The sequence below is a fragment of the Monodelphis domestica genome, chromosome 5, assembly GCF_027887165.1.
Source record: "Monodelphis domestica isolate mMonDom1 chromosome 5, mMonDom1.pri, whole genome shotgun sequence".
Taxonomy (NCBI): domain Eukaryota; kingdom Metazoa; phylum Chordata; class Mammalia; order Didelphimorphia; family Didelphidae; genus Monodelphis; species Monodelphis domestica.
Genome location: NC_077231.1, coordinates 27131835 through 27154153, shown reverse-complemented (window position 1 = coordinate 27154153; position 22319 = coordinate 27131835). Strand labels below are relative to the sequence as shown.

At 43.4% G+C, this 22319-nt stretch overlaps 1 protein-coding gene across 1 annotated transcript; it reads right to left on the bottom strand.

Moving 5' to 3' along the window:
• Positions 1–480: 480 nt before the first annotated feature.
• MMP19 (matrix metallopeptidase 19) lies at positions 481–13383 on the bottom strand. The gene is made up of 9 exons (XM_001378039.4): positions 12936–13383; positions 12417–12505; positions 9809–9939; positions 9393–9608; positions 5686–5931; positions 5079–5225; positions 4403–4567; positions 2818–2945; positions 481–2372 (listed from the first exon to the last, which is right to left on the bottom strand). The coding sequence occupies exons 1-9, from the start codon at positions 13032–13034 to the stop codon at positions 1998–2000; spliced, it is 1596 nt and encodes a 531-aa protein (XP_001378076.3). The 5' UTR covers positions 13035–13383; the 3' UTR covers positions 481–1997.
• Between the last annotated feature and the right edge of the window lie 8936 nt (positions 13384–22319).

Genomic DNA, 22319 nt, shown 5'->3' with positions numbered 1-22319 from the left:
TTTAACTCTTTAGACTCAGGAATTCCATTCTAGCAGACCTTTTGGCTAATGGAAGAGTCTTCAGATTGTTGGTTAATGAATGTTTCCACTTTTATTTTAACTTTTTAAAGAATTCCCCTCCTTGCCTAAGCTCTTAAAATTCTTTAGGGAAAGAAACCTCCTTAAAACAAAATCTGGGGAGCAGCTAGGTAGCATAGTGGATAAAATCTGGAGTCAGAAGGATCTGGGTTCAAATGTAGTCTCAGATACTTCCTACCTGTATGACCCTGGACAAATCACTTAACCCAGATTGTCTAGCCCTTGCCACCGTTCTGTTTTAGAATCGATATTACAACAAAAGGTAAGAGTTTAGGGGTGGGGAAACAAATCTGCTGGTTTAAATCAGGCCTCTGACACTTCCTATCTGAGTGACTCTGGGCAAGTCACTTAACCCCAGTTTCCTAGTCTTTGCCACTCTTCTCTTAGAATTAATACTCAGACAAAAGGTAAGGATTTATTTATTTAGAAAGAAAAAACTGAAAATACACATTTGATATTTTTTAAATGTTTAGTAATAATATTATCGGTTACAAAATGTCACCCAGAAACATTAGAATCTGAGGAATTCGTTCAGTCTAACCAATCACATGACCTGAATTATTAACATGGATACCAATTTATTGGTAATAGGAATTATATCCAGCTACATCTCCAGTGCCAATCACAGGCATTCTCACCTGAGAACCAAATTAAAGGATCAAAGGTTTGCTTGATAAATACAGAAACACTGTAAAGAATAAATAAGAGTAAGGGATGTTTTCATCAAACAAGGGTAGTCTAATAAATTGCCCCCCCATTATACTTTTCTATATTTCTAAATATCTGGAAGCAATCCTTAGAATCAGAGACACGGTGATGAATTTGGTCCTCCTGCAGACCATTCTGTTATATAACTTTGTCCTGGATCTTTTGGGACCCAGTAAAGTAGATTCCAGCTTTCTTACCCTTGAGATCAGCATCTGGAAACCCCCTCACATTCTCACATTCCCATCTTCCTTAGCCCAGCATCTAGTGTTTCTTAAATGCTTGATCTGATTTCCTTCTTTTATTGATCCAACAAACATGTTAACCATCTACTCTGGGAAGCACACCATTAGGTGCTTGGGTAGATAAAAAAGATAAATAAGACTTGGTCCTTGCCCTCCAGGGGCTTATAGTCTAGTATGATGAGAAGGCATTCTCAAGTCATCTTTATAAATAAGCATATGATCAGTGCATGAGAGAAATGGAAGATGCAGTGATGAGGGAGAGGTTTGCATCTCCCAGGGTGCCGGCTCTGTTAGGATCCAAATGCTGAAGAATGAACAGGAACACAGTGAAGAAGAACACAGCAGTGTCTCTGTGAGATTTATTTGTGGCTTCTTTCTCCCTGGGTCAGACCTCAACATTTATTCATGGCTCTTTTCTCACTGGGGCAGACCCAACATCTCTGACCCGATCACCAAGGAGGGCTGTTTCATCATTCAGCTACTGACTCTAACTTCAGTTTCAGAAGATGACATTTTTTCCCTCATCCCCAGATTCCATAGGGATGCCCAATTTGAACTTCATTGACTAAAGCAAGAACTACAAAGAGAACCTAACCACACTAACTTCTAAGCATTGTTTGTCCTGGTTAGCAAATACTCCCTTTCCCTCCAGCCAGATCCCTAAAGATCCACTTTGTAGTCTACACAACGGTTGACATTGGAGATGGCCCCAAACACACAGAGCTGCCCTTGGGTCCTGAAGCTGATGATGCTGTCCAAGATGAGGGAGATGGTGTGTGGGCAGCCAGGGAGTACTTGATGTTTGGTACAAAGAATGTCTGTAGCCCAGGGGAAAGTACCCTTGCCTAGAGTGGAAAGATGAGCCCAGGACTCATCTTTATGTTGCCCACAGCTGATGGGACTGTCCTTAGTAGGGTGGGCAGTCCTTCAGGGTTAGGGTACCCATGATCTGAAGAATGGGGTCAATTCCTAGTCCTGAACAAGAGTGGCACTGGAAAAGAATGAAGAGGATATATCTGGAGCTGAGAAGGAAGTGGTAGTGTTGTTGGCTAAGTCTTGGACGGTTCTTGGGATGGAGCTAGTAGTTGATTTTGGGATGCCCGTGGTTGGGGGGAGACAATGCATCCAGTTCTGGGCGGTGTCCTTGGGAAATCCTTTCTCCACTCGAAGCTGCTTGTTCAGCCGCCAGTATTTTTTGCCCTTAAAGAAGTAGACTTTGCCATCCTGCCAGCTCAAGGCAGCAGAGGGCTTGTCTGGCACCCCTGTGAACAGCTTTCCTATTGGCTTTGGGTAACGACTGAAGTCATTCACTGCCAGCTCATCCCACTGCCAATACCCAGAGCCCTGGGGATAAAAGAGAGAAAAAAAAAAGGTGTTAAGCATATCCTATAGAGCCCATGTTGTTCTTACCTTCCAATGCAGCAGCACCTCCCTTTAAGAAGCCTTTCTTCCTCTTTCCAATTAAAAAGGACTTCCTAGAGCAGCTAGGTAGCACAGTGTATAGAGAATCATTCCTAGAATCAGTAGCACCTGGGTTCAAATCAAGTCTCAGACATTTCTTAGCTTTGTGACCCTGGGCAAGTCACTTAACCTGGACTGCCTAACTCTTGACATTCTTCTCTCTTAGAATTGATACTAAAATAGAAGGTAAGGAAAAGGAAAAGGACATTCTCACCATCACCACCAAAGGGAATGCCACTTTTGTGCAAGGTTTAAGGCACTGCCCTAAAGGAAAAACAGTCTTTCCCTTTAAGGAACTTATGCTCTTACAAAGATAAAGATTTTGTACCTTGAAGAGGAAGATTTTCTGGTTGAGGGGCCAATACAGAGCTGCATCCAAGTTGGGCCCCACCTGGTTTAGCTTCTTCGGGAAGCCAGGGACCAATTTGAAACCCATATATCGCCAGATCAAATTACCTAAAAATATTAGAGGGAGAGAGAAAAGAAATAAGATTTATATCCTTATCCTTTCCTTTCAAATTTTTTACCTTTCGGCTTTAAAAGACTGTCTGCCCTTTGATCCAGCCATGCCACTGCTGGGTTTATACCCCAAAGAGATAATAAGGAAAAAGACATGTACAAGAATATTCATAGCTGCACTCTTTGTGGTGGCAAAAAGTTGGAAAATGAAGGGATGCCCTTCAATTGGGGAATGGCTGAACAAATTGTGGTATATGTTGGTGATGGAATACTATTGTGCTCAAAGGAATAATAAAGTGGAGGAATTCCATGGAGATTGGAACAACCTCCAGGAAGTAATGCAGAGCAAAAGGAGCAGAACCAGGAAAACATTGTACACAGAGACTGACACACTGTGGCACCATCAAATGTAATGGACTTCTCTACTAGCAGCAATGAAGTGATCCAGTATAATCCTGAGAAATTTATGAGAAAGAACTGTGGGATTAGAAACACAGAAGAAAAATAACTGCTTGATCACATGGGTCGATGGGGATATGATTATGGATGTGTGTCAAGGAAGCTCATCCCCTCCCCTTCCTGAGTAATTTTACCTGTCTATCAAACATTCCTGACATACCACAGTTGCACCAGGGTTTCGTGGGTGTATATTCTGTATGTTAATAAAAGTTAAGGTTTGGGGAAGACCAAAGAGAGGACCATGAGAGAACCAGGAGGAGAAGAGACAAAGCAGGCAGGTGACGGGGAATGAGGAAAAGACTGGCAGGTGGTCAGGTTACTTATAGAAACATTGTCTGCCCTTCCAATAAACTTTATAAAATATATATCTGGGTAGAAATATTATTTTAATTATTACTAGTGCAAATATCAATAATATGGAAATAGGTCTTGATCAATGACACATGTAAAACCCAGTGGAATTGCTTGTTGGCTACAGGAAGAGGATAGGAAGAGGGGAGGGAAAGAACATGAATCTTGTAACCATGGAAAAATATTCAAAAGTAATTAATTAAATAAATAAACAATTAAAAAAAGTTTCTCCTGTCTCCTATCTTTTTCCAGGGGTTCAGATAGAGTACTAGGCTCTGAGTTCAAGTCTTGATTCTGACACTGGTAATATGATCATTATAAGCCACTAAACTTTTCAGTGTCTCTCTGGTAACTCTTTTAAAAATCATTTTGTTTATTCTATTTTTTCCAGATTACAAATAGATATCATTTTAATGATTGCTTTCTGACATTTTGCATCCCTGGTAACTCTTTAAGACTTATAGCTATAAATTATAGATGAGGTGCTAATCAATATCATTGGAAGGAGTTTTCCATATTGGGAGTTTCCTACATCAAGAAAATCATGGATCTAGCCCCCCAAAGACCTCAGCTCCCTAAATCTTTATCTTCTTAACACAGATTATATTTGTTCCTTTTCTTTAAGCCCCTCTATTCCCCCTCACCCTTAAAGAAGTGGATCCGTTTTGTACGAGGAGAATAGACGGCAGCATCCAGGTTTCCTGGGAGTCCACTCCATAAGGTCCCCACGTGGGAAAGCGGTCCCAGTCTGGAGCCTGTGACTGTCCACACATAATCTCCTTTGAAGGCATATGTCTTTCCATAAGGACCTGGAGAAGGGATGATGGGGGGAAATTAAAAAGGAGTTCAGGCTCCCCACTTCCCTCCATACTCTCTGTCTCTCCCTCCCTCCTTCTCTCTCGGTCTTTGTCTATGTCTGTCTCTACCTGTGTCTGTCTCTTTCCTATATCCAATGGAAAGGGCATCCCGTAAGGTAATGGAAAGCCAGAAAGACCTGGACCCTGGCAAAACCAAGGCTGGCCTCAGACACACTGGGCAAGTCATTTCAACCAAGTCTGGGCCACTCACCAGGACAATAAGTTGCGGTGGAAGTGCATTTCTATCGTGGTAAAAGGCATTTTCACACTAGAAGTCCCCTCCCCAATTGAGATCACAAGTCAAGACACTCCCTTCTCCGATCCCCCCCCCAAATGTGCTCATTCTAGAGGTCCTGAGTTCTCCTTTTCTAGGTAGCACTAAGTCATTCCCACTTTCCCAGTCCTTAGAGATAGACAGCCTGGCCTGTCTTCCTGAACTCCACCTGGAAAGGAAGGAGCTTACCTAGCATTATGGCATCCAGCTCCCCACTGCAAGGGTCAGGCACAGCTCTGGGCAGTGTGGGCCTGGGAGTTACAATGGAAGCTCCATTCCCTTCCTCCTCAATTTCCTCTTGCTCCTCCTCTTCACTCTGAGGAAGGGTCCTCTTGCCTGCAAGTTAAAGACACTCTGAGGCCCTGAGGGAAGGCATTTGGGACCCCACACATGAAATAAATGCCCAAAGCTCCCCAGTATCCTCTCCCCACCACTTGCTTGGAAGGCCTGGGGGAAGGAAAAAAGTCTCTCTTGGCTCCCAGTGGAGGCATCCACAAAACACATTTTTTTAAGTCTTTAGGGGTTCCAGAAGATGGAGAAGAGTAAAGTGACCAGATTATTCTCTATTCCCAATGAGGGGAATTAAGGGCACTGGGCCAAAGTCTATAACCAGATGGAGAGAGGCTAAAGACAAAGATGGGAGATTCCCGATGATTGGGTAAGAAGTAGGTGGAGTATTTTACTCCTAGAACTATCTCAGCATAAAAGCTTGAGGAAAGTGGTAACCAGTATATTCACTGAAGTAGGAGAATTGGGGAAGCCAATGGTGGGGGTGTCAGGGGGAGGTTCCACTTACCATAGAGGGCCTGGATCCCTGCCACATCATCAAAGTGAAGCTGGAAGTAGGGCCGGAAGCCAGAATAAACAGGTGCCATGAGAGCCTGTGGGTATCTGGAATGGCCCAACCCTAGTGCATGGCCCAGCTCATGGGCTGCAATGATGCGAAGATTCACCCCCATTTTTGTTGCCTCTGTCCACGTCTCTGATTCATCAAAGTGTACACTGCCCAATTCAGGGATGTCAGCATGGGCCAGAACATTCCCTGGGAAAGGGAAATTTAGTAACTGTTGACTTTGAATGTACAAATGTCTTCCAATCACTCCATTCTCTTTTCTCCATCCCTTCAAGATCTTTTCTACCTAATCCTGAATTCACTCTTGTCTTTCTGATTGCCAGCCATATCCTAAACCTAGAAAGTATGTTTTGGGAGGGATAAAAGGGTTGGAAGTTGAAAAGGATCTTAGAGACCTTCAAGTTCAGTCTCTTCATTTTTCTAGAAATTGAGTGTCCAAATCAACCCAGGTCATAGGGAATAATCATTTACATAATGCCTCCTATTTTCTTGGCACAGCATTAAGAGCTGGGAGGTTAGGTGCTGTTATTATCCCCATTTTACAGTTCATGAAACTGAGGTAAATAGAAATAATTTGTCCAGGGTCATACAACCAATAGGCAAGGGCATTTTGAGCTCAGATCTTCTGACTCAAGGTTCGGCACCCTGTACACCCTGCCACCTAGCTGTCCCAAGAGATAGTACATGGCAGAACCAATGATCAAGCCCAGATCTTCTGATTCCAAATCTAGTGATAGTTCCACTATGCTCTCCTATGTTTGGGGAAGAATAATCAATCAGTAAGCATTGATTACATGCCTACTATGTGTCAATTCCTGTGCTACACATTGGAGTTACAAGAAGAGGCAAAGGATAGTCCCTGCCTTCAAGGAGCTTACAATCAAGGACACTGGATGAGGATGAGGAAGAGGGGCAGCCAAGGTTCCCCTTAGGAAGCTGTTGGACTGGAGGGGAGTGGAGTAAGGAGAGAAAGGAACGATACCTAGACCAAAGGAGTAAGAGGTTCCTGGACTAGACTGGTACTTAATAAAATCAATCCATCATTTGGTTTGGGGTTGTTTTTTTTTTAACCCTTGCCTTCTGTCCTAGAATCTATACTAAGAATGGGTTCCCAAGCAGGAGAGAGGCCAGGGCAAGGCAATCGGGGTCAAGTGACTTGCCCAGGGTCCCATGGGTAGGAAGTATCTGAGGCCAGATTTGAAACCAGGTCCTCTCCACTCCAGCCCCAGTTCTCTATCCACTGAGCTACCTAGCTGCTCCGAATCAATCATTTGTTTCCTGCCTACTTTGTGCTGGGCATTGAGCTAGGTGGCAGAGATGCAAACACGATGAATGCAGCAATCCCAACTTTCCAACAACTGATATTCTAAAACAGGGTACAAGAAGGAGGTAGAAATGGAAATCTAGATATAGGTGGATACGGAATAAATAGGGAATAACGACAGTAGTTCAATGCAAGGCAGGGAGCTCTTGAGCTGGGTCTGGAAGAAAGAGGTGTCTAGGGGGCAGAGGTTAGCAGGGAGGGTATTCCAGGCATGGGAGGCAGCAACGTTAAAGGAGGAACAGAAAGAAGACAAAAAGAAGGCTGGACCACAGAGGCTGAGACAGGGGGAAAATGTCCCAATGAGGCTGAGAAGATGGGGTCAGGTTGTGAAGGGCCTCAAAAATGGAAAACAATTGTTGGTACTTTATAGTAGACGCAATAGCCAGGTCTGGAACTTAAAGTGGAGTGAGCAAAAGTCTAGATGAAAGGTGAGAAGGGGCTTGTGTTGTAGAAAGATGCTGTAGAGGTAGAAATAGCAATATCTGACAACTGATAAGATATGCAGAGGGAGGGAAAGAGGACAACGTCAAGGTTACACATCTGGGAGCCTGGAAGAATGAGTCAGCTACTTAGTATGATGGCCAGAGCACTAGTTCTGAGTTCAAGTGTAGCCTGGATTGTGTGACTCTAGCCAAGTCATTTAATCTCTGTGTGCCTCCGTTTCATCGCCTATAAAATGGATATAATAATAGCAGCTATCTCCTAGGTTGTTATAAGGATACAATTGGGTAATATTTGTAAAATGCATAAATTCTCATGGTTATTATTATGGTACATTTGGCAAAAACTGAGAAACTTGGAAGAGAGGCATGTTTGAGGGGAAAGATAATAAGTTTTGTCTTGGATAGGTTCAGTTTGATATTTCCAGTTTGAAAGGTCCAATAGGTAATCGGTGACATGGGACTGAAACTCAAGAAAGAGACTAAAGCTGAATAGATTGATCTAGGAGTTAGTATTAAACTGGTGGGGTCACCCACTAAGAATACAGAGAGAAGAGATAGGGAGCCTAGGACAGATCTTAGAACACCCATAGTGAGGAGTCATGATCTAAGTCCAGCCAAAGAGACTGAGCAGATCACAGTCAGAGGAGGAGAACACGACAGAGACAGAGAAAGAGAGAAAAAGAGACAGAGAGGGAGAAAGAGGGAGAGAGAGGGAAAGGGGGGAGAAAGGAGGGAGGGAGGAGGGAGACACACAGAGACAGAGAGAGACACAGAGGGAGAAATGGAGAGACAGAGAGAAGGAAAAACAGAGACAGTGAGACAGAGACAGAGAGAAAAAAACAGAGACAGTGAGACAGAGAGACAGAGAGAGAAAGGGAAAAAGAGAGAGAGAGGGAAGAAGGGAGAGAGAGAGAGACGGAGAGAGACAGAGACAGAGACAGGGAGAGACACAGGGAGAAATGGAGAGACAGAGAGAAAGAAAAACAGAGACAGTGAGACAGAGACAGAGAGAAAAAAACAGAGACAGTGAGACAGAGACAGAGAGACAGAGAGAGAAAGGGAAAAAGAGAGAGGGAAGAAGGGAGAGAGAGAGAGACAGAGAGAGACAGAGACAGGGAGAGACACAGAGGGAGAAATGGAGAGACAGAGAGAAAGAAAAACAGAGACAGAGAGACAGAGAGAGAAAGGGAGAGAGAGAGAGACAGAGAGACAGAGAGAGACAGAGAGAACACTTATTAAGCATCTCTTTAAGTGCCAGGCACTGCAATAAGCTTTGGAAGGTAATGTCACAAAAGTCCAAAGAAGAAAGAAAGATGGTCAATAGTGTTAAATGTAGCAGGTAAAATAAGAAAAATGAGGAGTGAAATAAAATCATCAGATTTGAAAAAAAAAAAGTATTTCTTTAGTAACTATAGAGAAAATCGATTCTGATAAATCAGATCACAACCCAAATTGCAAAGGGTCGGGAAGAGAGAGGAAAAGAGGTTGAGACAATGAACGTAGTCAGCTTTTTTCTACGAGTTTGACTGAAAGGGGGAGGAAGGATATGGGGCAACAGTTTTGAAGGGATGGTAGAGCCCAAGAGATGGTTTTTTAAAGATAAAATAAATGTGGGCATGTTTTAAGACAGGGAAAGAACTAGTAGATAGGATAAAGTTGAATAATAATAATAAATAATATAATATATTACATAATATATTATAATATATAATAAATAAAAATATATATTATATATTTATATATAATAAATAAATAATAAATAATAAAAACTTAATAATATACATAAATAAATAATAATAAAAAGAAGGAAGGAGGAAGATAATTATTAAGTTTGCAATCTGCTGAAGATGGCAGGAGGAAAGACCAAAGCCAATTGATCTTACCAGGTCCATCAAAACCTTTTGAGCAGTAGGCACTGTATTTTCCATGGAAGGAGAGACGGATGTCTGCCCAGCCTGCCTGCACCTCTCGGAAGCTCAGGTTGGCTACCCTGCTCCAGTATCTGAAGGCAGTAAGCAGGGCTGTCCGGGCAGTGTGGACTGGGAGGGTGGATGGCCAATTCAAGATGCGGAATGTTAGATGCCTCTTCCGCCATCGACCTGGGGAGATGGGAGATGAATCAGAAACCAAACTTTCTTACTAATCGAGGTAGAGATCTGAAAAAAGAAATCCATGCCTTGTCACCTATCAGTGTCAACTTATAATCACTTTAGGCTAAGTGGTCAGTCCATCTTTCCCCATCCCTAATCCTCATTCAACACTCTACCTTCTACATTAGCTTTCTAAATTCAACCCTTACCTAACAGTGAATATTTTTGGATCTTCTGGTTGAAGGGGTCCTCCAGGCCACAGCGGGGCTGCCCCATTCGTGCTCTTGTTATCCAATCCAACTGCCCAGAGGTGGGCAGCTCTGAAACTTCCTGGAAGGTTCTGGGATAAAAGGAGAGGGAAACCCATTGGGATACAGAGAATGATGAAATCCATATTATTATACGCTATAATGCCTGAGATATTGTTGGGTAATCAGTTACAGAAGAAGGTTCAAGGATCATAGCAAACATTCTTTGGCCTCTAGTCTGCATAGTTGGGAGTGAGAAAGAGGTTCTTTCTGTGCTCTGTGTCCTTAAAAAGAAAAAAAGACTCTACGGGAGAGCTAGGTGGTTCAGTGTATTGAGAGCCAGGCCTAGAGATAGGAGGTCCTGGGTTCAAATTTGGCCTCAGACACTTCCTAGCTGTGTGACCCTGGGCAAGTCACTTAACCCTCATTGTCTAGCCCTTACCACTCTTTTGCCTTGGAACCAATACACAGTATTAATTCTAACACAGAAGATAAGGGTTATTTTTTTTAAGGGCTCTAAAGTCTCTCCAATCAGAGTTGCTAGCCAAAGGCAACATTTTCTTTTAACACCTATCCTTTTCTGGATCATGTCCTTCATCCTCAAGCCTCTACTCTTACTCAGCCTCACTACCAGAACCAAATTTATAGGAGCAGTTAGGTAGCACAAGGGTGGTGCTTCCCAAGCCTGGAGTCAAGAAGATCTGGGTTCAAATTTGGCCTCAGATGCTTCTCAACTGTGTGACCCTGGGTCAGTCATTGAACCCCCATTGTCTAACCCTTACTGCTCTTCTGCCTTGGAACCAATACACAGTATTGATTCTAACAGAGAAAGTAAGGATTTAACAATAATTAAAAAAAGAAAAAACTAAATTCAGATCAAGTCCTAACTGGAACTGGGCAGAAGATGAAGAACTGGGTTATTAAAGGTCATTGAAGAGTCAGCACAGTGTAATTAAAAAGAAGGCTAGATGAGAGGCAACGGAAATGGATTCCAATCTTGACCAGGCTGCTTTTTGAGATAACCTTAGAGCATGTTCTTCTCTTGACTTCAGTTCTGGACTTCCTCACTTTTAAAAATGAGGAAGGAGTTTGGATTGGATCATCCTTAAGATCCTTTTGAGCTGTGAGAGGCTGGGATTCTCTGATACCCAGGAAGGAAACCTTATCCAGGGTCTAGGTTGAACTGAGTCTCCTCTCAAGTCTCTTTCAAGGCTTTGATCCTATGGATTAGCCAATGAGTAAATATATCTTGGCAAGGACTCAGTGAAAATGGATGGACCCAGGCACTGCTAAACCCAGAACAGAATCAAAGGAAGAGATGGGGCTATGTTGCATTCAGGAAGGCTGTAACATCTTTAATGATGCAAAACCTTTCTCTGATTCCTTCTATCTAACTCTTTATCTATCCATTCATCTGTCTGTCTGTTCATGTCTGTTCAACTCTGTTTGTCTGTCTGTCTATCTATCTATCTATCTATACATCTACTCTATCTATCTGTCTGTCTATCTATCTATCCATCCATCTTTCTTTCTGTCTATCTGTTCATCTGTCTATCTATACATCCACTATATCTATCTATATATCTATCTATCCATCCATCCATCCATCCATCCATCCGTCTGTCTATCTGTTCATCTGTCTATCTTTATACATCCACTATATCTATTTGTCTATCTATCCATCCATCCATCTATCCATCCATCCATCCATCCATCCGTCTGTCTATCTGTTCATCTGTCTATCTATACATCCACTATATCTATCTGTCTATCTATCCATCCATCCATCCATCCATCCGTCTATCTGTTCATCTGTCTATCTTTATACATCCACTATATCTATCTGTCTATCTATCCATCCATCCATCTATCCATCCATCCATCCATCCATCCATCCGTCTGTCTATCTGTTCATCTGTCTATCTATACATCCACTATATCTATCTGTCTATCTATCCATCCATCCATCCATCCATCCGTCTGTCTCTCTGTTCATCTGTCTCTCGACCTATATATCCACTCTATCTGTTTGTCTATTTATATTCTCTATTCTTGTCCTATATCACCTATATGTTATTCATCTACCGATCTATGTATCTCTCATCTCTCTTTTGGAAGCGAGGTGGCATGAAGTGGGTGGATCAGGAAGAGCAGATCTCAAATCTGGCTTCAGACATTTACTGTCTTCACTTCTATTACTATCAGTCACCTATTCGTCTGCCACCATTTCCTCAACTGTAAAGCGAGGCTAATAATGGCATCTACCTCACAGGTTTGTTGTAACCTTCCAATGAGATAATGTTTATGAAGTGCTTAGCACAATCCTTGGCACATAGGTTCTTTTAAAAAAATCCTCTTCCATGTTTGTTTGTTCCTCTCCCTTTCCTCTATCATTTATCTCTGCACATACATGTATAGCACACACACATGGATACACATAGGTATACACATACATATTCACGCATATACGTGACACCAATGCCCTTCCTTGATGCTGTTTGGCTAAGAATCATAGAGCTACTTTATGCCACCTCCCCGCCCCTACGTGTATTCATTCTGCACCTCTTACCTCACTGCTTCCGCCACCTCTGCTGGCCCAAACCCATCAGCCATTCTCTCCAGAGGCTTCTGCAGGTATCCGTACTTTATCAGGTAATCCTAGGAAGGATGGGGATAAGGCATGGGCCTGCCCTGTTATTGTCAGAGGGAACTTCCCGTTGAGGAAAGTCCTTCTGGCCACGCTGGCCAGCGCCTTCTCTGTAACTGATGAGCCAAAGACGAAGGCATCTTCTGACTGTGGAACCACATCCCTGGGGGAGGGAGAACGCAGGAGAAAGAAGGACAGAGGAAACCGGACTGCAGAGGCAGAGAGAGAGAGACCATGAGAAGAGCAAGACAAGATGAGCAAGAGGCCAGAATGGAGGAAAGAAGGACTCTGGGAAAGAAAAATCAGCTTCGAGAGGAAGCAAGGAGGAGGTGGGAAACAGGAAGTCCCTGGCCAGAGGGTCCCTCTCGGCAGCTATCTCGGACGGCTCCCCACCCTCTCCGCTAGTCCAGGGTGTCCCCCTTGTCGTTACCTAATACTCACCAGAGCCTCCTCCGGATCCACAGGCTTCACAGACCTCCCTACCACCATGATGGGAAAGAGACATCCCAGCCACAGCGGCTTCCAGTTCATGCCTCCCATCCCAGCCGGAGAAACCAAATGCAGGGAGAGTGTCTCTTGCTGCTGGAATCCCTGTGGGGCCGAGAGATCGCCCAAGTCCCAGCCTCCCAGTCCCCCGCCTTTGCCTCTAGTCCCTCTTTATAATATTTTGGCTGGGGCTATGGAGGGGGGGAAGTGGGGCAGTAGAGGGAGGTGACTCAGTCTAGAAAGGAGATATGTTGCAACTCTTCCTTTTAACCCCTGCCTTACTGGGCAGAAAAAGCCCTTCTCCAGGGTCCTCTTGCGTCTGCTCGGGCCACAAAGAGGAAGCCAAACACCTGAATCTAAGTCGCTCATAAAAAGAGTGTCCTGATGGTGGGAGTGTGGGAAATGCCCAGCCTGGTCAGCAGGAACAGACAGTCCGGGGGGAAAGGCCAGGCCTGTCAGGAGCTGAAAACCATTCTTTGAGAACCCATCTGACCCTAACCAGCCCCATCCTGATCCTGCTGCATTCATCCTAATCCTAATCTTGCTGGATGGAAATAAAAAGATATTGGCAAGAACATGAAACACACAGACGCACGGTCAAGCCCTCATTAAACATTATTAACTACCTACTATGTGCCAGGCACTGTGCCAAGTGCTTATTATACACAGAGGAAAGACAAGTTTTGACCTCAATGCGTTCCCAGTCTAGTGGGGGAGATGAACAAACAAGATAAATGCAAGACAAAGTGGAGAAACAGAGGAAAGGCATTAGGGAAGTTTATATAGAAATCTATTCTAAGTATCAAATATGTGGGACAAGCATAAGAAACTACGGTGGGGGGCAGCTGGATGGCTCAGTGGATTGAGAGTCAGGCCCAGAGATGGGAGATCCTGGGTTCAAATCCGGCCTCAGACATTTCCATTTGAATTCAGATCTTTCTGATTGTCTATCTACTGGGTCTACCTTGCTGCCTCCTGCAGGTAAAGTGATAAGGACCTGCATTAGGGAGATGACCCTGTCCAAGGAGAGAAGGAAACGCATTCAAGAGATGCTACAGAGGGCAGCTGGGTAACTCTGTGGATTGAGAGCTAGGCCTAGAGATGGGAGGTCCTGGGTTCAAATCTGGCCTCAGACACTTCCCAGCTGTATGACCCTGGGCAAGTCATTTGACCTCCATTGCTAGTCCTTACCACTCTTCTGCCTTGGAACCAATATAGAGTATTGATTCCAAGATGGAAGGAAAAGGGTTTTATTAAAAAAGAGAAAGAAAGAAAGAAAGAAAGAAAGAAAGAAAGAAAGAAAGAAAGAAAGAAAGAAAGAAAGAAAGAAAGAAAGAAAGAAAGAAAGAAAGAAAGAAAGAAAGAAAGAAAGAAAGAAAGAAAGAAAGAAAGAAAGAAAGAAAGAAAGAAAGAAAGAAAGAAAGAAAGAAAGAAAGAAAGAAAGAAAGAAAGAAAGAAATTACACTGAAGTAGAATTGCTTATCAGCTCTGGGAATGGGAAGGGAAAGAAAATGAATCTTATAACCGTGGAAAAATATTTTTTAAATTAACAATTAATTAAAATTTTAAAGGAATTCATGGTGAGTTCAGAAAAGAGGAGAGAGAGGAGGGGATTAGGAAAGATTTCACAGAGAAGAAGAGACGGCCATGGAATTGGCCCGGAAGATGTGGGAGCATGAGAGGAAGGAGTTTCTTCTGATGAGCAAAACATTCTATCAACAATTACTTGAAGGTAAGGAAGTATGAAATATTCAGAAACAGGAAGGAAGTGAGCAGACCAGAATGACTAAAGTAAAGAGAAGGTTTGTGTACGGGAAAAGTGGAGATCCTGCTGGCGAGGAAGGTGGAGAACAGCCTAAGGAAAGCCTTGAATGCCAAGCTAAGGAATTTAACTGATGATAATGATGATTATAATACTGTCACTTAATTAAAGGAGTTACACTTGTTATTGACTGTAAAATACCCGATAAATGTGACCCATCGTGACTCTTTTAGGGCACTTTTTATACATTATCTCATCTGATCCTCCTAAATAGCTTACAATGCTCAGTTGTACAAATAAGGAAACTGAGGTTCAGAGTGATTAGGAGATTTGCCCAAAGCCCACAGAGAGACAGATTACACCCTTCTTCTGGTTCTGACCTTTCCACTTATGCTCTGCATCTTCTCCTCTTTAATACGGGCCTCCTAGAAATAACATCTTGCCATGGATAGGGTTATTTTGTTCATGTTCTCATTTAGCCCTCCCTCCCAACTCTGAGATAAAGAAAGACTTAATGGGCAGCTAGACAACACAGTGAATAGAGCGCCAGGTCTGGAATCAGGAAGACCTGAGTTCAAATCAGACCTCAAATACTTACTAGCTGTGTGATCCTAGATAAGTCACTGAACCCTGTTTGCCTCAGTTTCCTCATCCATAAAATGAGTTGGAGAAGAAAATGAGAAGCCACTCTAGTATCTTTGTCACGAAAACCCCAAACGGGATGAGTCAAAATGACTGAACAGTGGCATGCTGCCTTATATCATCGTTATTTGTGAAGCTGACATTTAAAAAATGAAAATTACTTTCAAGTCATAAAATAGGGACCCTGTAAAGGGAAGCAGGGAGGCTCCTGATTCATCTGCCTCTCTCTATGTAATTCTTGCACCCCTGACTCACCCAGCACCCAGTTGTGAAACAATTGTGCTGAGTCACAAATATACAGATCCCCCCCAAAAGAAAGGACAGAGAACAAATGACAGATCCTCAAGAGAGACTCACAATCCCATCATACCTCCTTCATCCCCTCCAAAGGCAACCTGCCCAAGATGGGTGGGGGGAGGGGGCAAAGGGGGAGAGAAGGACTCGGTCTCATCCTTCCCTGCAGTCTGATCTCCTACCAGTATTACCCAGAAGCCTTTGAGAGCCCAGCCTCTGACCCGCACCTCCAAGGACAGCTTCCAAGGGCACTAGATAAGGACAGAGGAAACAGGTGGGACCTGGATGGGTGGGGAAAAATGTAAAGAAGTTGGAAAGGCTGGATGGATATAGGATTTGGGGTTTGGGTTCTATAAGATGATTCTATTACAAAATGAATACTATGGAAATAGGTTTTGAGTGATAATATTTGTATAACTCGGTGGAATTGCTTGTCAGGTCCAGGAGCGAGAGGGAGACATGAATCAGGTAACCATGGGAAAATATTTTTTTAAAATAAAATTTTATATTTTAAAAAATTATAAATTGGAAATAATCTGTTCATTGAAGCCCTGGCCAACTATAGAAAGAGAGTGAGTAGGAAGACTAAGACTTAGAGGAGGGGGAGCTGGGTCACTGACCCCCTCAGATGGCTTTGCAGGGGACAACCACAATGAGAGAATTGGGAACTGGGGACTTAGGGTGACAAGACCCCCACTAACCCTCCAACAGGAGGTACTTTTTGATCATTGGCATCCCCGGGTGCCCCGAGCTGGGCATCCAAGGAAGACAGACAGGCACAATGAGGCATGCTGACTCACTTCTCTATGACCACAAGGGCTTTATGACCATCCTCGGTCCCCCAGGGCCAACCTCCAGAATTTGACATCTGTGGGGGCACTGGGGCAGAGAATGGAGGATGTGATCACAGGGTGTCACACAATCAGATCGACCCAATTCCACAAGGCTGACTTCCTGAGTGATGCCAGTTTCTGGCTAAAAGGGACGAGGGGAAAGGTTATATTTCCCAGAGCACTTTTCAATAATCAGAAAGATATGAGAAGTAGGATACTGGAGCGCAAAGTTGTTTGCATGACGTGGGCAAGGTCTCTGAGCCTTAGGTTCCATTCTCTGTAAAATGGAAACAAAAATACTAGTTGTGTCAGCCTCCCATGAATATGGTAGGGAATCAGATACATGGACAGAAAGCACTTTACAAACTTTAAAGTGAGTGGGAACAAAGTGAAGTCCAAGTCTTCCTCAGAGAGGTCTCGGCGCAGGAAAAACCAGAAAACCTTCCCTCTGTCTTATCCACTTTTTGCACCATCAACATCCCCTCCTTGTTGAAAAAAATAGCAGTAGACTGGGGCAAGTTTTGACCAGCGATGGAAGCAGAGGAAGGACTGGCATGACCCAAAAGGACTGGATGGCTCTGCCTCCTTGCTTAAGCCAGAACCAGCCCAGGACACTGCTCTTGATGGGAGGGAGGGAGGGAGGGAAGTAGCCCTGGATTTCAGTATTCCTCTCAGAGCTTAAAGGGGAAGAACTTGGAAGGGGCTTGCTCTCTTTTCTGGGTATGGCTGTTAGCCATCTCTGTTGCCCTAGAAACCTCTGTTTTTCTGAGGGAAATACTCCCTCCCCTCTTAATTAGTCACGAGTTTCCTAGAAGCAGTATGGGAAATGTCTGCCAGGACTATACACAGCTGGAACTAGTTAGTCAGAATATTTGGGAGCTGGATGTAGGAGTTGGGCCAAGACATTCAGTTCCCATGACCCTACAAAGGCTCTTCCATATCTGCCATAGGACAGCAGACCTACTGCTGTTTCCAAGATGCCTTCCCTGGGAGGAGGACGAGGACCTGGGAAACCGAATCCCACCTCTCCTGATCCACAGAAAGGAACCGGATCCTGGGGAGAGCAGGGAAATAAAGGGCAGCAAAGCAGGTGCAGAGGGGCAAATATTTTTTCCAGCATTGCCTGAGAAGTATGTGTATGTCCAGTTCTGGATTTTGAGAGACAAGAGTCTTAGGAATAGACAACAGGGCATAGTAGATTTAGAAACTGTAGCCCTGGCTTCAGATATCAGTTCTGCTGTCCACTGCTACCTGGATGAGCTTGATATTTAATTTTATTTCATTAATTAATTTAGAATATTTTCCCTTGGTTACATGATTCATGTTCTTTCCCTCCCCTCTCCCCACCCCCTCCTGTAGCTGAAGTGCAATTCCACTGGATTTTACATGTGTAAAAAGACCTATTTCCATATTATTGATAATAATTGCACTAGGGTGGGCATTTAGAATCTATATCCCCAGTCATATCCTCATCAATCCATGTCATCAAATGGTTGTTTTTCTTCTGAGTTTCTACTCCCACAGTTCTTCCTCTGGATGTGGGTAGCATCTTTCTCATAAGTCCCTCAGAATTGTCCTGGATCCTTGCATGGCTGCTATAGTAGAGAAGTCAATTCCTGGATGAACTTGAGGAAGTCGCTAGTGAACCCTTCTTGATTTCAGTCTCCTCATCTATAGATTGAAGGAATTGGGCCACTTAATCTCTGATGTCCTTCTTAGTCCTAAATATTATCCTATGAGATAGAACAGGAGGTCCTGTTAGGTCCGGGTTTTCACCCACCACCAAGGAAGTCCACAAACAATGTAATTAAGCAAGGAGAAAGCCGTTTATTGCAGAACTGATACCTGCGCATCAGTGGGAACCTCTACCATCAGAGTTCCGAGTTGCTTCTGACAGGCTGGGCTTTTTATACTTTTCTGTAGGCACCTTATCTACTACATACCATCCTTGGAATTTTGCCTGCATGTATGGCTCTTATCTGCTTCCTACTATTCTTGGAACTTTGACAATTCTATATTGTTGGGGTCCCCCTGGCCTGTTGTTTGACATATTTATTGGGGTCTTCCTGGCCTTTATCTGGTACCTACTGCAGCTGGAGGTTTGGCATATTTATGGTTCTGACAAGTTTCTCAAGGCTGATCAGCTCGTTAGGCCTTCCTGCTAGGGTTTGGCATATTTACGGTTCTGACAGGTCAGCTTGTTAGGCCTTCCTGTTTTCTCAAGTTTGGCCTTTTACGTCCTCCCTCAGTCCTTCTCTAGAATTCTGGTCAATGCAATGATCAACCATGCTTCCAGAAGAATCATGCTATCCACCTCCAGACTGAGAAGTGACAGATTCAAGAAGCAAAATAAGACATGTTTTCTAACACAATCAATGTAGGAATTTCCCTTGCTTGGTTATGTACAGTTATTACAAGAGTTGAGTTTTTTCTTTCAATTTGGGTGGATGGAATAACAGGGAGAAGGAGTGCTAGGGATAAATAGCCAAAAAATAAAAAGAAAGAAAAAATGGTTATTGATAAATTTTTAATGCACAGAAGAGAGTGGAAGAAAAGACCAAAGGGATTTTAGTGGACTACAAGTTCAAGATGAGTCAATAGCATGATGTGGTGACTGAAAAAAAGCTAATTGAATCTCTGGCTGCATTAAAAGAGGCATAGCTTCTGGCAAAAGGGGAAGTGATAGTCCCACTTTATCCTGTCCCCCTCAGACCACATTTGGTATACTGTGTTCAGTTCTACATATGCCATAGTTTAAGAAAGTCACTGATAAACTGGCAAATGTCTAAAGCAGGGCAACTACGTTAGTTGAAAAGCTTTATGTCATCATACAACCAGTTGAAGGAACTGATATTATTTCAGTAGGAGGAGAGAAGACTACAGTGTAGCTAGTCTATAGCTTTCTTCAAATATTTGAGGGCTGATATATTGTGGGAAGATGGCTTCCTAACCCTCCTAAAACCCCCCACAACAACCACAAATAATTCTGTAGAATCAACTCTAAAAGCAGCAGAAGCAGACAGGAGTTGAGGGTGAAGCTGAGCATCCAAGAACAATGGGGGAAGGTTTCTGATTTCCCTGGCCTCAGTCCCACCACCTCAGGCTCTGGGGGCAGGAATGAAGCAAACAATGGAATCTACAAGGCATCTCCTGAGGGCAGGATTAGCAATCTCACCTTGTTTTCTCTCCTAGGGAGTTTACAATCAACTAGGAAGGCCTAGGGAGTAACTGTATCAGCAACAGATACAACTGCCAAGGCATCAGGTCTCCTCTCTGAGGATCCCTGCTGGCACATAGACAGGAATTGAGGAAGCAGATACCATAGAGCTGGCAGGCACTGGACCCTAAGGGCACCTCAAGCTTCCCAAGGGACTTTGGAGGCTCTGTTGGAAGCTATACCAGTTGGAGAGTAAGGAACATGTAGGGGTGAGTGTGGTTGCTGAAAGACTGAGGCCCTGTCAGCTGTGACTGCTCCCAGAAGAGTGGGGTCTCTAGTTGTCCATCACAGGGGGAGGTGGTTGTCTACTGGTAGTTGTGAGGGCAAAGATGTCAGATCAATCACAGACTGCAGCTTGAATGGGGCACCTGGGTAATGCATCAGTCTCTGGACTAAAAAACCAAAATAATTAAATAAGACTCAGGAAAAAACAAACACACAACAAATTCCTGAAACCTGAGACAGCATACCCCTATGCTGTAGAAACCCTGGGAGTCCAGCAAAAAGCCAATAATTAAGACTATTGACCTGACTGCTAGGTTTTTTGTTTGTTTGTTTGTTTCGTTTTGTTTTTTAAATGAGCAACCAAAAGGGAAAGAACCCAACTATTGATAGCTACTATGGGGACAGAGAAGACATGAGTTCAAATTCAGAGGACAATGAAGTAAAACTGAGCATAATTATAAAAGGTTAAAAAAATTATTTAATGAACTAAAGAAGTTTCAAGTATTCTTGGGGGGAAATACAGAATTCAGTAGAAAACTTGATCAATTAGAAACATACAAAGTTAATGATGAAAGATTAATTATAAGCAAACCAAAGCTAGCTGGCCTCACAAGACACCACGTGGGGAGCAGGACAAGGCCAAAACTTCCTCCAGGTTTCCCTCACTGCTAATTAAGAGTAATCTAGGCAGTGTTGCCAGTGAGGGTTGCCTAATTGGGTTGTTTGTTCCCTAAGGGAAAAGGGATTCATATGTAAACACCTTCCCTAGAACTGCTGCTTTTAGATTTCTCAAAAAAAAAAAATGGCTGTGTTCAATTCAAATTAAGGAGAAAAGAGAAAAAAAAAAATATATATATATTATACTCACCTAATCTCATAGCTGTGTTTCAAACTGCTTAAAAGCTGACTTCAGGAAGTAATAAAGAGAAAAGGGAAAGAGATTTCACAGAAATTTGGAGGTCCTTGTCACACCCTTTGTGGATTAGCCAGACTGTAAAGATAATTTTAGGGTTGTGACCTAATCTAAAATAATTTTGGTCTCCAGGAATATCCCAAATGAAATACCCAAGTCAACTTGGAAATTTATGGTGGTTTAATTAGCATAGAGGGAAAGAATTAAGGAGAAGAGAGAGGGAAATGTATAGGATTTGAACTCCCCCTAGCACAGGCCAGGCAGGAGAAATCCTTTTAAACCAGTGGTTTACTTCTAATCAATCATCCTAAAAGGATAGAACTAGGAGAGGATATCAAAATGCTGGGGAATACACAAGAGACAATCATAACTTTGAATGTGAATGGGATGAACTCACCCATAAAATGAAAACAAATAGGAGAGTGGATTAGAATCCAAAATCCTACCATATGTTGTCTATAAGAAACACATATGAGGGAGGCGGAGTCAAGATGGTGGCTTAGCAAGCAGCAAAAGTTCAGACCTCAGAAAACCCTTCCTTACCCATTACAAACTGAATGTTCCTAGGGCACCGAAATTCAAACTGAACAACAGGACAGAGGCGGGGAACCCTCCTTCTGGACTCAAATCAAAAGGTACCCCGCCAAAAGCTAGAATCCAAGACTACTCAGGTCTAAGGGGAAGGCAGAGGGAAGGTCCCAGGACCCCTCCCCCCAACCCAGAGGGCTGAGCCCCAGTGGCAGCGGGAACCTCAGTGAGCAGTGGGATGCTGGGCTGGGAGCATTCATCATGGACAGCAGGGAGGAAGCCAGGGAGAGACCGGGGCCATGGCTGGGTCCCTCCATCTGGCTCCAGTCTCACCATTGCCTCGGGGCACATCCAGACCAATCCAGTTTAACCTAATCCCATCAGGACTCCTCAGAGCTCAGGGAGGTGGGCAAAAGCACTGGGGAACCTTGTGGACAGTGGAGAAGCAGCCGGAGAGAACTGGAGAGAGCCAGGCGGCCCAGCCTTCCAGGAGTCTTTGGCCTCAGAGCACATACAGCCCAACCCAGTTGAACTTAATCCGATCAAAAGCCTCTAGAGAACAGGGAAGCTAACATTCGTCTCCTAGAAACTGTACCAAGAGATCTGACAAAGCTCCAAGAGGGAAGACTGACAGTCCCAAAACCAAAAATAAATAAATAAATAAATGAAAATGAGAAGAGCAAGAGCACAGACAAATACAGGGAGCAAAGAAGGGGTAAACTCAAGCAAACAAAAGAAAAAGAAGAAAGAAATTACAATAGACAGCTTCTGCACAGGTAATAAGCAAAGAGCAAATGAAACAGAGGGGGAGGGATCAGCAAAGGAAAAATCAGAAATCCCAGAGAATTGGATACAGGCTTTGGAAGAACTCCATGCAATTCAAAACACAATTAAGAGAGGCTGAAGACAATTGGCAAAAGAACTT